At 39.8% G+C, this 15,678-nt stretch overlaps 1 protein-coding gene across 8 annotated transcripts in view; it reads right to left on the reverse strand.

Annotated features, from left to right (window-relative positions):
- Positions 1-15,678, reverse strand: part of PRP4K (pre-mRNA processing factor kinase PRP4K) — a 49,310-nt gene that overhangs the window by 20,472 nt on the left and 13,160 nt on the right. For all 8 annotated transcript variants that reach the window (XR_013345212.1, XR_013345215.1, XR_013345214.1 and 5 more), the window contains exons 2-6: positions 13,119-14,315; positions 9,896-10,066; positions 9,418-9,573; positions 5,789-5,870; positions 3,964-4,174 (exon numbers count right to left, since the gene is read on the reverse strand). Coding sequence is in view for 1 of the 8 variants with exons in the window: in XM_077810696.1 (XP_077666822.1) it covers positions 3,964-4,174; positions 5,789-5,870; positions 9,418-9,573; positions 9,896-10,066; positions 13,119-14,315 (1,817 nt within the window). In the remaining 7 variants the exon portion in view is untranslated. The remainder of the gene's footprint in view (positions 1-3,963; positions 4,175-5,788; positions 5,871-9,417; positions 9,574-9,895; positions 10,067-13,118; positions 14,316-15,678) is intronic.

Below are 15,678 nucleotides of genomic sequence, written 5' to 3' on the forward strand. Positions count from 1 at the left end.
CACATTCCTATGCATAACCTGTAGACTGAGTACATAACTTAGAATTATTTTTTTTGCCAATAATATGAGGTACTTTATTAAAAATTTTAAACCCCCAAAACTCTTTCCCTGGAAGTTTCTCTCTCAGAGCCAGAAAAGAATCTTCTTGACTGGATAGATAAAATAGCTGATGGTATTTTTAATTGTTCTATTTAAAAGAAACATTTTAAAATGCAGGCAAGATTATCCCTTTCTCACCATTTAATCATCTTTAATGTCCCAAAAACATTTTATAGGTTGATAACGTAAAAGAAAAGTTCATTAAGGGTACATGTTAATGAAGACAAAACTGGAATTATTTCATAACATATTAAAGTATGATAATTTTAATATTTTGGAGTAAGTTACATGCACCCCTGCCAGAGTATTGAGGAACCCACTTCCCCCAGCATTACACCCCAAAATCCTGCACTTTCAAGGCCCCATATGACAGCCAGCAGCCTCCTTATGATAGATGACTGGACTGGAATCAATTGAAACCAGTGTAGGTCCCTTAATCAAGCAGAGAGTGCCATTAAGAGATAGAGGGCACTTCACCATACTTCTCAAAATGTCTTTCATTTTAGTCCCAAAGTTACCTACATTCCACAGAATTTGGTATTCCCTTACACTTCTACTCTTGAACAACATTTACATCAGAAATAAAGGAGAATTAAACTGAGATTATACAAAAGCTGTTTATGCAAAATGATGAATCCAAAATATTAAGTTTTCTTCATATATAATTTTTTGTGCCTCTTCTCATTTAGTCTCCCTTTCCCCCCTCCCTGCCTGCCCCTTGAACATATCGCATCCCACATTTGAACTCTGGCCAGTTGCTAGTCCCCTGATGGCAGATCATACTGCCTCCACAGGAGGTCACAATGCAGATAAAACTTGGCTCTGACAAGCAGCAGGACAATCTTTTAAAATTGTCTTTCATTTTATGTTTCTATTTATTTTAATACCCACCCTTAAAATCCTAGAACAAAATTATTTAACACTTTTTAATTTTAAGTACTACTACTTTGACTTTCTCTAACTGTATTTTCTTTAGTTTTTATATTGTGTATTTTGTATTTTAATTATTTAGTATTTTAATGGTTTGTGTAGCACACAAAAGTGTGTCTTGGCAGGGTGCTTTCTAAATACTATTATTTTTATATTAGCTTTTCAATTTAGCAAACTGATGATCTGGTGTATTTTTCAGAGTTGAAACAAGATTATTCTTTATAGATAATCCTACCACAATCAGCAATATTTGACAGAATTGCACACAGCTCTAAAAAAAAATATTTTGTTAATCAAGGGTTATAAAACCAGCAAGGAAGCACTATTTAAAATGCTACGTGCTAGAAATCACTGAGCTAAACTCTGCCATCTAGTCCCTCTGTTACACTGATATAAAAGAAGAGGAAGCCAGGTTGTTGGGGCGGGGGGGGCCACCCTAAACACACTAACAATAGGACAAGAACTTTTCAGAATATTCAGTGGAGCGCTAGGCTAGACTACCAACCTCAATGAGATGCATCCCTAAGAGGTGTGCAGTCTGTGAGCCAGAGGGTGCACCTAGCCTCTAAGCCAGCTAGTACAATTGCTGCATGCAACAGCAGGTTGAATTGCACTCTGATCTTGTTCAAAAGAACAAAGTGTGCTCCACAGCCCTAGTTAACACACTACTCCTGAGGGAATTCTGCGCCAAAAAAATTAAAGTTCTGCAAAATTCCACATATTTTATTTGCCAATAAATAAATGTGGAGGCTCCAGCATGGCTGTGGGGTGCACAGGCACTGGCTGCAGGGAGATGGGAGATCACCGTGCATCCCTCCCCCGCCCCAGGACATTAACTCAATGGTGAGGCTGGAGCTGATCCTGACATCCTGACACTGCGCAAGGACTGGGCCTGCCCCACAAACACCCCGAGGCCATGCCCCTCTGTGCCAGGCACACCAAGGTAGCAAGCAAGAGGGACAGAGTCTTGCACGCACGCACGCCCAACCCTGGCCCCCAATCCTGCTGTGGAGCAGGCAGACTAAGCCTGACAGGATCCAAGTGTGGAACGGCTTAGTGTGGGAGGATCCAGGTGTGGGATGAGAAGGTTCTGTGTGGGGCAATCTGGGTGCAGGTAGCTCGATGGAGGGTCTGGGTGCAGGGTGGATCTGAATGCACCCCCCTCGTTGGGGGGTTCCAGGTGTAGGGGGAAATAGGACTCAGCAGGGGGTCCAGGTTAAGATGGTTGGGGCTCAGCAGGGAGGGTCCAGGTACTGGACAGCAGAGTTCACTGGGGTGGGGGTTCGAGTGCAGGAGGCTCAGCAGGGGATGGTCTGTGTCCAGAGGTGGGGGTCTGGAGGCAGGGAGGTTGAGGCTCAGTGGTGGGGGTCTGAGCGCAAGGGGGCTCCGGATGCAGGGGATGAAGCTCAGTGGTGGGGTCTGGATGCAGGGGCGCTCTGGATGCATGGAGTTGGGCAGACGCGGGAGCAGTTCCCCATACAGTGACCCCTCCCTCAGGGCCGATGAGTGATGGGGGCAGGAAGCAAGGGGCAGGGGAGTGGGGCATCGGCATGGTGTGGAGATTCCTGGGGATGGGTCTGGCCTGGCTCTCGCCCAGCCACTCCATGCAGGGGAAGAGGAAGTCCCATCCTCCCATGTGCCCACCCGGGACTACCAGCTGAGCCTGGTGTGCAGGGTAGGAGTCACCAGCCAAGCCCTGCCCCCCCTCCCCCCCCCGCAGTGATTTACCCCTCCACCAGCTGCTCTGGGCACCCAAAATGATACGCCCGTGCTGCTGGTGAGGGGCATGTGACTGCTCTTGCAGCTTCCCTTTGCTTCCCCATCAGAAGTAATTTTTCTGTGGTGAAGCAAAGAAATCTGCAGAGGACATGAATTCTGTGTGTGTGCAGTGATGCAGAATTCCCCCAGGAGTAACACGCTTTAGCACAGGATGCACAAGACAGGTGTTCTTTGCTTCTCTTGCTGAAGCAGCCATGGCAAGCTTTGGTCCTATATTTATAAAATATATTTCTTCACACAACGCACAGTCAACCTGTGGAACTCCTTGCCAGATAATGTTGTGAAGGCCAAGACCATAACAAGGTTTAAAAAAGAACTAGATAAATTCATGGAGGTTAGGTCCATCAATGGCTATTAGCCAGGATGGGCAGGAATGGTGTCCCTAGCCTCTGTTTGCCAGAAGCTGGAAATGAGCAAAAGGGGATGGATCACGTGATGATTACCTGTCTTGTTAATTCCCCCTGGGGCACCTGGCACTGGCCGCTGTTGGAAGATAGTCTACTGGGGTAGATGGACCTTTGGTCTTACCCAGTAGGGCCTTTATGATGGTATTTTAAAGCCAACATTACTTTGCTACACATTTTTTTGGGAACAAAACAAATACTTCCACCCATAAAAGCCATATTTTGTGTAGCAAAGCACAATCCTGGTACAAGTTTCTTCTGGCTTTGTGGCAATTAAAACATTCACAGATCTGTGCACATTCCTCAGTGACAATGACTAAGATGAAAATAAGTCAAGGTTTGCCAAACAGAAAAGGAAAAAATAAAATCAGCAGAAAAACAATTTGCGATCTTCCAAGAAAATGTCACATATCTTGGAGATTTAAAAATATATTAAACTAAAATAAATTGACGGTTCCTTCTTAAATATAAAGGAAGACATTAATGTCTGTTCGTCCTAATTTGCAGCACTGACTGCTTAAAGTGGTAATTAGGAACAATGAAAAACTCTCACATTCACACCACCATTCCTCAGAAAGTGTTTTAACAGTTCAGTTCTATAACTTTCCGGGGGGACGTTTTCAACACTGTCTAAGAATTAACTTCCTTCACAAGTCTGAAATTATGATATTAAGAAATGTGAACAAAATATGCCTGCAAAACAGATTAGGTATTTCATTTCAAATGGCATAATGAAATTTCAGATTCTTACCATTATTCTGTTCAACTGTCATGAGATTGTGTTTGGCTTTTACAGAGGCCTCAAATGTATCAACATTTTCCCGTTCATACTCTTTAACATCAGCAGCTACACGTTCTAGAATGTCATCTGGTGAATTTGAACGACTACGTGTGCTGCTCTGAGGACTGCTTGGTTCAGATGGCACAGACATGTTACTGTCTTCAGTCAGGTACTTGTATTTCTGCAAAGAAACTTTATCAAGTTATTCTCAGCATCATGACTTGTCCCAATCTAATTCTATTGTGTATTTTGGGGCATACTTTTTCCTGAATCTAACTAGCTCATTCTAGAACTTAATCTGTATCTTTTCTTTATACATTATCTGAAACACTAATCAAATTGTGAAGCATGCTAGTTGTGAGATACAGAAAGAAACATGTGTTGTCAAAATATACCCTGAGACAAGACATTATTGTCCAAATCTTCAAGCTTGATTTATAATACTTCAAAAATACCTTTTTAGACATTTAGATTTATTGATAAAGCCTTTGTAAAAACTGATTTATTGATGAAGAAAGCAAGGCAAGAAGGATAGCACTTGACCATGTGTGGCGAAACGTCAGCATTGAGAAGTCCATTACTAATATTCTGGTGTATAAGAAGTGAACTCATGCTTCAAGGAGAAAATAAGAGCTTTGAGTCTTGCAACCTAAAACATTTACTATTCTATATTAGTTTGAAAGTACAGAAATCTCAAGTGTTTATTTTCAATTTTGAAGTATCTGAATTGGAGGATCTTAATTAGTTCCCTGTATTCATCTTAAGTTATTCAATGTTTGTATAAAAATGTATCACAAAGATAAAATTTTGTAAATTATTTTTGCTGCCCTGAATGATATGGAGCCCAATTATTTCACGGATGTCCTTTTATTTTATGCCCTGTCCTAGAAGTTAAAAACAATTTAGGAGGATCTTCATGTCAGATCCTGAGGTTATACTGTCCTGGATTAGCAGCAGGGCTCCTTCAGTTTAGGGCACTGACCTTTGAAATTTGCTTCCCTTGGTGGGCCATGAGAGTCTGAGTTGAGTGATCCTTTGAGTATGGTGGAAGGTATTTTTACTCCGTTTTGTGTGATTTGGGGGGTTTTGCCAGTAACACTTCTCAAGGTAGCACCAGTGCATCTTTATGTGTAACCACACAGAATGGTAACATTATTAATTATTATTAAGCACCTGCTGTTATCAACACTTATTTTAAGGGTTTAAAATATAAACAACAGTATGCTAAGAATATCAGATAACCGCATACATGGTACCTAACAGTTTCACAACAGGCAAAAATCACACCAATTCTGCTCAGCTTTCTGGATGCTTACATAGAAGACAAACCTTTCATTTCAAATGAAACTGACTAATCAGATTACAATCAATATTTCTGAGCCTTAACCTCCACTCTACTGTCATTGTGGTATCAGCAATATACCAGTGAAGACAATAAATGTATGATTTATCCTTTGATGCAATTACTATATAATTTTATAGTCATTTAAGTTACACAAAATCTAAAAAAAAAGCCAACTCTCACAAAAATGACTCATTTGGAGTAGGTTGTTTAAGTTTTTAAAAATAGGTTGTGCACCAAAAATGTAAGTTTCAACCCAGACAATATTTTTACAACCACATTGAAAAATAAGTGACAGATAGTGACAGCCTTAGCTTTATTAATGTAAGTGTCCACTTGAAAAATATCACTGTCTCCAATCTTATTTTAAAAGAAATAGTAAGACAAAAAAGGTTTTTACTGTACATGTTTAGACAACTTCAGTAATCTGAGGGTTTTAATACAGTGGCCTACCTGAACAATTGCTTGTCTCTGTAATCTTCTCTGCTCTATCAGTGCTTCTTCATCTTCTTCTTCTACATCAAAGTCTTCAAGGCTGTGAATGATTAATTATTAATAATTGTATAGCACCATAAAAATATGTGGGTCTTTACAGAACTGAGTAAAGATGTAGTCCCTGCCCCAGAGAGTTTACAATCTGAAATTAAGAGTAATTACACAACTCTTTGCCTCAAAATACTTGGAAACAAGAACACAGATTCTTTTGAAGCATAGGAATAACTATAAACTTCACTCCTCTTTAGTCTTACTACAGGTTCAACTGTTTGAGGCAAAGCAAAGGAAATGCCAAAATTAGTTTTCTGAAGCTCCTTTATGAGAAAACATATGCTCTTCGGTGTGCGGCAATTCTCCAAAAACAGCCATATTTTTGGAGTTTAATGTACTCTCCTTACATATACCCACATCATATATCATTTGAAAGCTTACTGTATGCACGCTTGAATGAGGTACAATGTGGAGCTGTCAAGTGGTGCCGTAAACAAGTAGGTGAGGTGAACAATGGTACCCAAAATGAAAGTCATTTTTTGGTCAATTCCGGAAACACCACAACATGACTAGGACTACAATTTTTAATGTTCACGTTAATTATAATATCTTAATGGCGTTCCTGTTAATCATAGTTGCCAAACGACAATGTATTAAAAGATTTTTATTGGTTTTGCCTGTGGAAGCATTATTTTTTTCAGAAATGATGAAGGTTGTGCACCCGTAGCAGTAGATTGCATGTCCCTAATTTGTACTGCATCGTGAGTAGATATAAATGTATGCAAATTCCTAATGTAATTCTTCTCTTTCAGAAGCTTTTTTACATATGATGAAACATCTAGTCTGCCTGGTAAAATGTTTTAATTTGTAGTGCCTATGCATGCAGTACTAGCCTTTGAAATATTCCAGAAACTAGTTTTTTAATTCAGTGACACTTCTGCACAGGTCAGATTAGTGTTATAGATGACAATATACAGTTTCATACTATGAATATGCAAAAGCTATGAGAGAAATAAGTGGCCTAACAAAAAGTAGTGAAGACAAAGTCCACAAACAAGTCCGTCCCTATTCATTGCAGAGGCAAGATGATCACGTTACAGCTCTTACCAACCATGTCATCAACAATATGACCAACCTATTTGACCCTGACTCACATCCAGAGGCACTTACCAACATATCTACTGGACTGCATGAAACATGAGATGTACAACAGACTGTACTGAGAATAGCAAAGGGTGGTGAAGAACAAATGGAGAGATCTGTGATTCTGATGGGATATGCAGCTTTTCCAGCCTTGTCAAGAAATCTGGCATCAAAACATTTGCCAACATGGACAAGCAAGTGAAGTTTAAATCTGGCAATGGAGGGATGATAACAGCAGCAATCAGTCCAGAAACTGTCTTCTGAAAAGCGCTCTCCTTAGCAAGATGCACAGATGATATTTCAACACCAACTGTTCTTCACCCAATAAGAACCTGTGCCTATGTCCCTCTTCCATGCTGATGGAAACATAAGGACAAAGCTGAATTAGGGAAACAGCTGGAAGCTCAACCTGAAAGAATCCATCAGTTAACAGCATCCAGCAAAGAAACCACAGTGTACATCAGAGATGCCCTGGCTGTGAAAGAAATAATGGCGGGAAACAAATTCCACACATTTGATTAACTGGATGCTGAGTACTTGAGGCAGGTCCTAAAAAGATTTGACAAAGCTAATTCTATGACAATAACTCTGTGAAAACTACAGAAAGTCTGTGCCAGACAGGACTTAAGGTTGGATGCCAAGAAATACCAGGTGATTGGTGGGCATCCTGTACCTCCATGGAAAAAGTTTCTAAATACCGGATCCAACAGCCAGTCACCTGTAAAATTCCTCTGTGACTATTGTTCAAAATGCTCATGAGAGTGTGGGAGCACACCCAACACAAATACTCCCTGTTGGGGGCTTTTCCAAAGGTGAAGTAGAAAAGTCCATCACCAGTAGAGGTGTTGAAAAAAGCTCAAGACTTGTACAGTACTCATGAGGAAGCGGACACAAGGATGCTTCTGTATCCTGTATGTGCCAATATGGCTTTGGGGCTTCTTGGAATATGTGTTTTGTTTGAATTCATGGTTCTTGTGTTATGTGAAGGGATAAATAATACTTCCTTATCCACTTTGTCCATTCATGATTGTATAGACCTCTATCCTATCCCCCCAAAACTCATCTCGTTTCCAAGATGAACAGTCCCAGTCTTATTAATCTTTCCTCATATTAATCTTTCCTCGTTTTCTTAAGCTGTTCCATACACTTAATCATTTTTGTTGCCCTTCTCTGTACCTTTTCCCATTCTAATATATCTTTTTAGAAATGAGGCGACCGGAACTGCACACAGCATATCATGGATATATAGAGTGGTATTATGATATCTTCTGTCTTATTATCTATCGCTTTCCTAATGGCTCCTAACATGACTGCACACTGAGCAGATGTTTTCAGAGAACTATCCATAATGACTCCAAGATCTCTTTCTTGAGTGGTAACGGTGAATGTAGACCCCATCATTTTGCAGATATAGTTGGGATTACATTTTCCAATGTGCAGTACTTTGCATTTATCAATACTCAATTTCACTGCCATTTTGTTGCCCAGTCACCCAGTACTGTGTGCTCTCTTTGCAGTCTGCTTTGGAATTAACTATCCTGAACATGGGTAGCCAGAACTATACACAGTATTCCAGATGAGGTCTAACCTGTACCTTGTACAATTGTGTTAATACTTCCAGTGTTTTATATTTTAAATTGAAACAGAAGTCCAGCAAATCCATGAAAAAAATTAGAAGCTGAATTATCAAATACTTATTGATTTTCTTCTCAGCTCCACTTCTCCTTGAAGATCTGAATGTTAAATATAAATATATCTTTTTAAGAGGGTCTCAAAACAATTTATGATGTTTTATTGAGCCTTACATCTGTGGTGTACTATTCTAAACTCCTCCCCGCCCCCAAAATAAATAAACTGAGGTACAGCAAGACTAAGGCCATGTCTACACTAGCACTTTTGTCGGTAAAACTTTGTTGGTCAGGTGTGTGAAAAAACACACTCTGACTGACATAAGTTTCACCAACAAAAGCACCAGCATACACAGCACTATGTTGATGGGAGATGCTCTCCCTCTGGCATAGCTACTGCCACTTGTTGGAGGTAGTTTAATTATGCCAACAGGAGAGCTCTCCCCCGTCACAGAGCGGCTACATGGGAGCTGTGCCACTGTTAGGTCTCTACTGAGACATAGCCTAAGTGATTTGCTCAAGAAACACAGCAACTCAGGACTGGGAACAGAGCACTCTCCTGCCCACGAGCCAATACTCCCAGCTAGTTTTTAAATTCTCTATAATTATGCAAAAAGATTTTGATCACCACAAAACCGGTTTACCACACAGATTAGTACTGAAACAATACAAGAGTCAATGCCCTTGGCTAACATGAAAGAATAGGTCATTACACTAGTTTTGCTTAAATGGACACAATACAAAGCTTTCAATAATTAATTCTCCCCATTAATGGAACCAAATCTTTACTCGTTAGGAAATTAAATATTAGAAATTCATTCTTACTTCTCATCTGATGAGGATTCCTGCTCAGCTTTCATGCCTTCAGAAAGACTTCCTTTAAATTTATCTTCCTTAACTTTGCTTCTACTCCTACGTCTACGACCACCCCGTGACCTAGACCTCCTCCTAAGCCGAGATCTGCTCCTCCGACCTCTATCCCTGTTGAACAGAAGAAAAATACAGTGTTGATTTATGTCCAAATAATATTTAGTTGATACTGAAATATATAAATAGGCAAACCAAACAACCCTTTAAAATAGTAAGCTTTAACAATTAAACTAACGTTAAGATTCTGAAGGAGGCGAAGATGAGTGAAAGAATGTGATAATGTATAACTTTTTGGGGAAGTGAGGATATATGCATGCTAGAGCTGTTATGAATGAGCTAATAAAATATTTAATTTTTAATCTATCCAATTTGAATAATGAGCCTGTGTTTAGACAATACTGAAAAGAAAAGTTCCACTGCAAGACGTTTTTACCTCCTCCGAGGAGACCTGCTTCTCCTTCTTGGAGACCGGCTACGTCGGAGTGGTGAACGAGATCTCCTTCGGATGGGAGACCTAGATCTTCTTCTGGATGGTGACCATCTGAGTGGGCTGGCTTCTTTTGATCTCTCACGCCTAGAGAGAATATCATCTCTAGGTCGGGTTCTTGAAATTAAGAAGAAGAGAAAGAAACTAGTATCAGGGACAAACTGAAAACAAAAATCACAATTCCCTCTTAAAGCTCACTTTAAAAGCTTACTGCAAGTGAGACTCCACCAGAGGGGTAAGTATACTTCAGCGCTGCCAGTCTGCTTTGCATGTCTCCCATCCCTGGAAATATCTGCCCAAACACAGACCTAATTCAGCACAACTCTCGCAGTAAACTTTGTTAATTACCATCACAGAGCTAGAAGAAGTAAAAGAAAGTTTTTAAGTATTGTGTAAATATTGGTCTATTTTAAGTTAATGTGCAACAGTGTTGAAATGAATATATACATAAAATAAAAATTGAATCCAGAGGATCTTCTCCACCACATTACAAATAATATCTCAAATTTGGGCTTAAACTACTTAGCTGTAATCACTGTAGAGTCCATTTTAATTTAGAAAACTGATGTGGCCAGCCGTGATTTAATTAACATTATGTGGACACTATTGTAGCAGGAGTGTTGGTGATTCTGTGGAAGGCATCTTTGCACTTGTGACATTACTGAACCAATTCCGTACTGTTGGTAAGGGCCACAGTTTTCTAAGTAAATATTTCAAATAAGCTTTAGTATTTTTACAATATATACCAACAATTCTACATGAATGGCAAGTGAATAGTTATGCAGTGTTTGCATGACAGATGCAACATAATGAAGGCATGAGAGCTATTTAAACTGTGAGTAGTTTTCTAATGAGATTGTGACAGATGATTCAAATGTAATTTTAAACAACTATATTTAAAGTAAAAAACTAATATTTCAATATTATTTTAAAAATATTTTTAACCATTGTTTCTTGGAGGTCTCCCTTTCAATTATTAACCCAGCCCAAATCGGTTTACTCTGGTGTAACTGAATCACAGCATAAGGTACCATAACAACAAAGAAAGCTATATTCCTAACGTTACAATAGTTAAAAATAATTTTAAAATAATATTGAAATGCATTAGTTTTTTTTACTTTAAATACAGAGTTGTTTAAAATTACATTTGAATCGTCTGTCACAATCTCATTGCAAAACTATTCACAGTTTCGATAGAGATCTCATACCTTCATTATATTGCATCTGTCATGCAAACACTGCATACCTATTCACTTGCATTCATGTAGAATTGTTGGTATATATTGTAAAAATACTAAAGCTTATTTCAAATATTTACTTACAAAACTAATTTCAGTATGAGCAATCAAATGAACTGAAAACTGGCTGAAGAAGCAAAGGGCAAAAGCAAATGGCAAAGCACTGAGTGGAGGAGCTGTTAATGATGCACTGTTGTCTTCCTGAGTCATCAAGCTGGGAGCTCCAGAGTTATCACAAGCAAAGGCAGAGTGAGATTAATAAGGTCTTGTCCACAATGGGGATTTACCTGGCCACCACCATCAGTGACCAGTCACCAGCGCACCCTCACTGGTGCAAATCCAGAGTGCAGGCAAACAAAGCCACTATTTCCACTGGTAGAGCTTTCCTCTACCTGAAACTAGAGTGAGCGCGACTGGGGCAAACAGCTTAGCCTGCCTACACTAGCCACTTGCAGCAGGTGCAGCTACACAGGAGGCTGGCCACCAGCTACTGAAGCAAATCTCGAGCTCATATAAGACTTAAGACTCTTCAGTATCATTCTGTGACTGCTTGGGAACACTATGAGCAGCAAAACATTTATGAGGGAGGAGGATTCTGAAAAAATCCAGGAGCTTCTGGAGGCACTGAGCAGCGGAGTCAATCCCAGAGGCACAGAGCAGTACAGACATCTCCCCACTAGTCTGTAATCTTGCAAGTAGGGTGCTCAGTGAGAAAAAAAAATCTCTCTCCATTCAAGCAGCTAGAGGGGCTTTAAAATTTTAGACACCTAGATTTATTAGACTAGGTCCTAGCCTCAGCACAGGGTGCCTGCAAAACAAAGCTTTTAAACGAATTTTTTTACATCCTCAATCCTGGGCCAGCTGTCTGCTGAGCTGGACCTGTTGGTATAAATTAAAAGTTACTTACTGATGTTTTTAAAATGTGCTGCTTTATACTGCAGCAGCTGCAGCTCCCAGGTGAGCTGCAAGCACTCTTTAAAAAAGAAAGACCTATAAACCAAACATTAAAATCTTTTTCCTCAAGTTTTGGTTCTTGTTTAAAATGATTTAGTTTCAAATAAATGAATATATGTTTTAAAAGAAGATTTCTTCTATTAGGATGGCTACTGTCCCAGCTTTATCTGTTTCAGAGAAACAAAAACCACCAGGAAACAGATTTTCTATGGATTTATATTTAAAACTATACTTAACTGTTTCTCCTACTATTATAATAAAATATAAAGCATAAAATTCAGAATGCACTTAATAAGAGATTTAAGTCCATCTCCCCTGATTTTAGGTATAGTTAAGAAGCGTGATGCTGCACAGGGCAAAGCAGCCATACCATCGAACACATATGCAAAAAAGCAGCAAGATAAATGCTGGCATGGCTCAAACAAGCAAAAATCATCTTTAAAAGTGAAAATCTCTTAAATAAATTACTAAAAATGGCATCTTCTTAGTCTGGTGTGTGTATTCAGCCATATATGCTGATTTTACTACTAAAATGTTCTCGTTAGCATTACAGACCCAACTCTGCTATAGAAGGATGAACTAGATTTTATTTAAGCTTGTACACACTCCACAGGATTGTTAAATACTTTCTAAATACAGGGCAAAATTCTGTGCCCAACTGACAGAACTGAGAACAGAATTTGAGCTAGAGAATATTTATTATTAGGGATGATGAATGAGCCACAAAAAGAACCCACATGAGTCTCAGAACCCAGGTTAGGCTTGAATGACTAGAAGTTAGAAAATACATCTATTTGTGAACTGAACACACACATAAACTGTAAGTTAAGACAATAAATATGCAATCTCATGATGCCATTTTTCTCAGCTATTTTTCGATAAAGCTGTACTTTAAGATGATAGTACAAAATTCTGAAGCCTTCTGATTTTTGCACTTACTTGAGCATCTTTGGTGTTTCTTAATATTTTAAAGTTACCTGGGAGAAGAAAGACGCCTCCTTTCTGATTCTCTTCGTTTCCTTTCTGCTGATCTGCTCTTTGCTCTTCTACCAGGAGACTGAGTTCGAGAGGGTGATTTACTCTGTTTTGATCTGCGATCATTAAGAAGAGGAGATCTGCTTCTTCGTAATTTATCTCGTTTTGGAGATAAGCTTCTTCCTTTAGGGCTGCGGCCAGGTCTTCTACTAGGAGACCTGTTTTCTTTCCCTGAAGAAGCATCTTTTGAAGGAGATTTAATTTGCTTCTTCTCTTTGTCAGTCTCCGATCTCCTTGATTTCCTGTCTTTTGATCGTGACCTTCTGTCTTTGGATTTGCTTCTTAGTTCTATTGGAGATTTGGATTTTTTGCCACGATCTCGACTTTTGCTTTCATTTACAACTGGAGACCTTCTGCGATCTCTTGCTTTACACTTATCATCTGCTTTATTCTTATCCTCCGGAGGAGACTTAGACTTCCTATTTTTCTCTTGAGACCTCCTTTTAAGGGTTGGAGACTTTGATTTCCTTGTTTGATCTTGAGATTTAGTTCTTTTAGATGGGCTTTTTGATTTTCTCCTCTCTTTTGATTTGCTTCTAGTTGCTTTCTCTTTCACTCCGTCAATTCCTATCTTGCTTTTCTTTTTATCAGATCTGTGCCTAGTCCGTTCTTTTGATTCATTCTTACTTGCTTTTTTTGAACTTGTTTTATTGTCCACAAGCTCTAGTTTCCCCTTAGTGTTTGATGATTTAGTTGAAGACCTATTGCCATTTCGCACCTTTTCATTGATTTCTCCCTCTTCTTCCGAACCTGACTCATAACCTTGTAATATTAACCCCATCCCAGATTGAACTTTTCCTTCCATTAACTCATTCTCAAGTTCAGCTTTTAATAATGCTCTTTGTTTCTCCAAATCTTCTAGAGGAGCTAAGAAATCAATTTTAGTTCTTTTTGCTGGTCCATCTTCTTTGTCAGAGGCATCAACAACCTCTTTCCGTTTATGTTTCTTATGTTTGTGCCTGTGTTTATGTTTTTTGTCCTTGTCTTCTTCTGAAGAATGTTTGTGTTTCTTGTGTTTACTTCGGTGTTTGTGTTTCTTTTTTTTGTGTCGGCTGTGCTTATTCTGAGGTTGTTCTACTTCTGATATTTCACCATTTTCTTCATTGACACTTCTCTCAGAAATATCAGCATCTTCAATTCTGCAAGTACATTAAAACATACATCAGCAACTATCAAATATTTCTACTTACTATGTTCTTATACTTTTAGCATCTTGACATAATTTCATTTACATGATACTTGTTAAAACTTTCCAAAAATAAAGAAATCTAGATTACACTCAAATTTCAGGATACTGAGAAGTTATTTTCTGTCTATGGAATCATACTTGAGTGCATCATAAAACCAAGTTGTAATGGCAAGTAAACGTCACGTCCATACAGGTTATTTTGATGTCCAAATGGTACTGATGATGGGAGATCCAGCAAGTATATTAGCAGATACATATTATACATGTTTATAATGCCAAATTGTGTCAGTTTTTAAGCTTAATATTTATAGTAGCACCCATATGTTAGCATTACACATCTGTGCTCCAAAATATTTTTACGCATCACCTTAATCTTATCTTTATTAAGCTCTTACTACTACTAAGGGAATTCTGCACCACTGCACAAGCGCAGAATTGATGTCCCCCCAGAGATTATTTCCCTCCCCTGCAGAATAATTGATTCTGATGTGAAGGTGAAGGGAAGCTGCAATTACACCTTTCGCTCACCAGGGATTGATGTGATGCCGAAGAGAGGGCAGCTGGCTCATGGGCCAGAGCAGCCAGCCATGAAGGGGGAGGGGGCAGAGGCTGCCTTCCTCAAAGGGCCCTGTCTGTAAAGCCAAGTATGGAGGCATGGGATATGGGGGCACGGACAGAGCAGGGCACATAAGGCTGCTGGATGGGGAAAATCACACAGACTGGGGTTCAGAAGCGCTGGGAGGGACCAGACCAGGGCAGGGACACAGGAGCTAGTAGGGTGACAACATTGAACCAGGTGCTGAAGGGGAGCCGGAGTACGGGCCATGTGAGGACAGGACGGAGGGAGGACGGAACTATGCCTGGCTGAGTGGGGGGACAGGGACACACAGAGACAGGGGCAGCTGTGCCTGGCTGGGGGAGGATGCAGAGACACATGGGGACATGTGCAGATATGCCTGGCTGAACGGAGAGTGGGGGTGCAGGGACACATGGGTCAGGGACATACGTGCCTGACTGAATGGGAGAGTCTAGGGGTTAGCCAGACTCTGCATGGATGAGGCTCCCCGACAATCCCTCCCCCACCAAAAAAAAACCTGTTCCAGACTTCTCCCACCTATACCCAAATAACTCTCCAGGTTCACCCCAGGCTCCTTCCCAGCAATTACCTCCCTCTCCCTTGGCCCCTCCATGAAACCTGACTTCCCCAAACCTTTGCACTGCTTCTGAGGGGTGCAGGAAATACATTTCTGTATTGTAATTTAAATGACTACCCAAAGTTCAGTATTAATATGCCTAGTAAAAGATTTATTTGC

This window comes from Eretmochelys imbricata, chromosome 2, assembly GCF_965152235.1.
Source record: "Eretmochelys imbricata isolate rEreImb1 chromosome 2, rEreImb1.hap1, whole genome shotgun sequence".
Lineage (NCBI taxonomy): Eukaryota > Metazoa > Chordata > Testudines > Cheloniidae > Eretmochelys > Eretmochelys imbricata.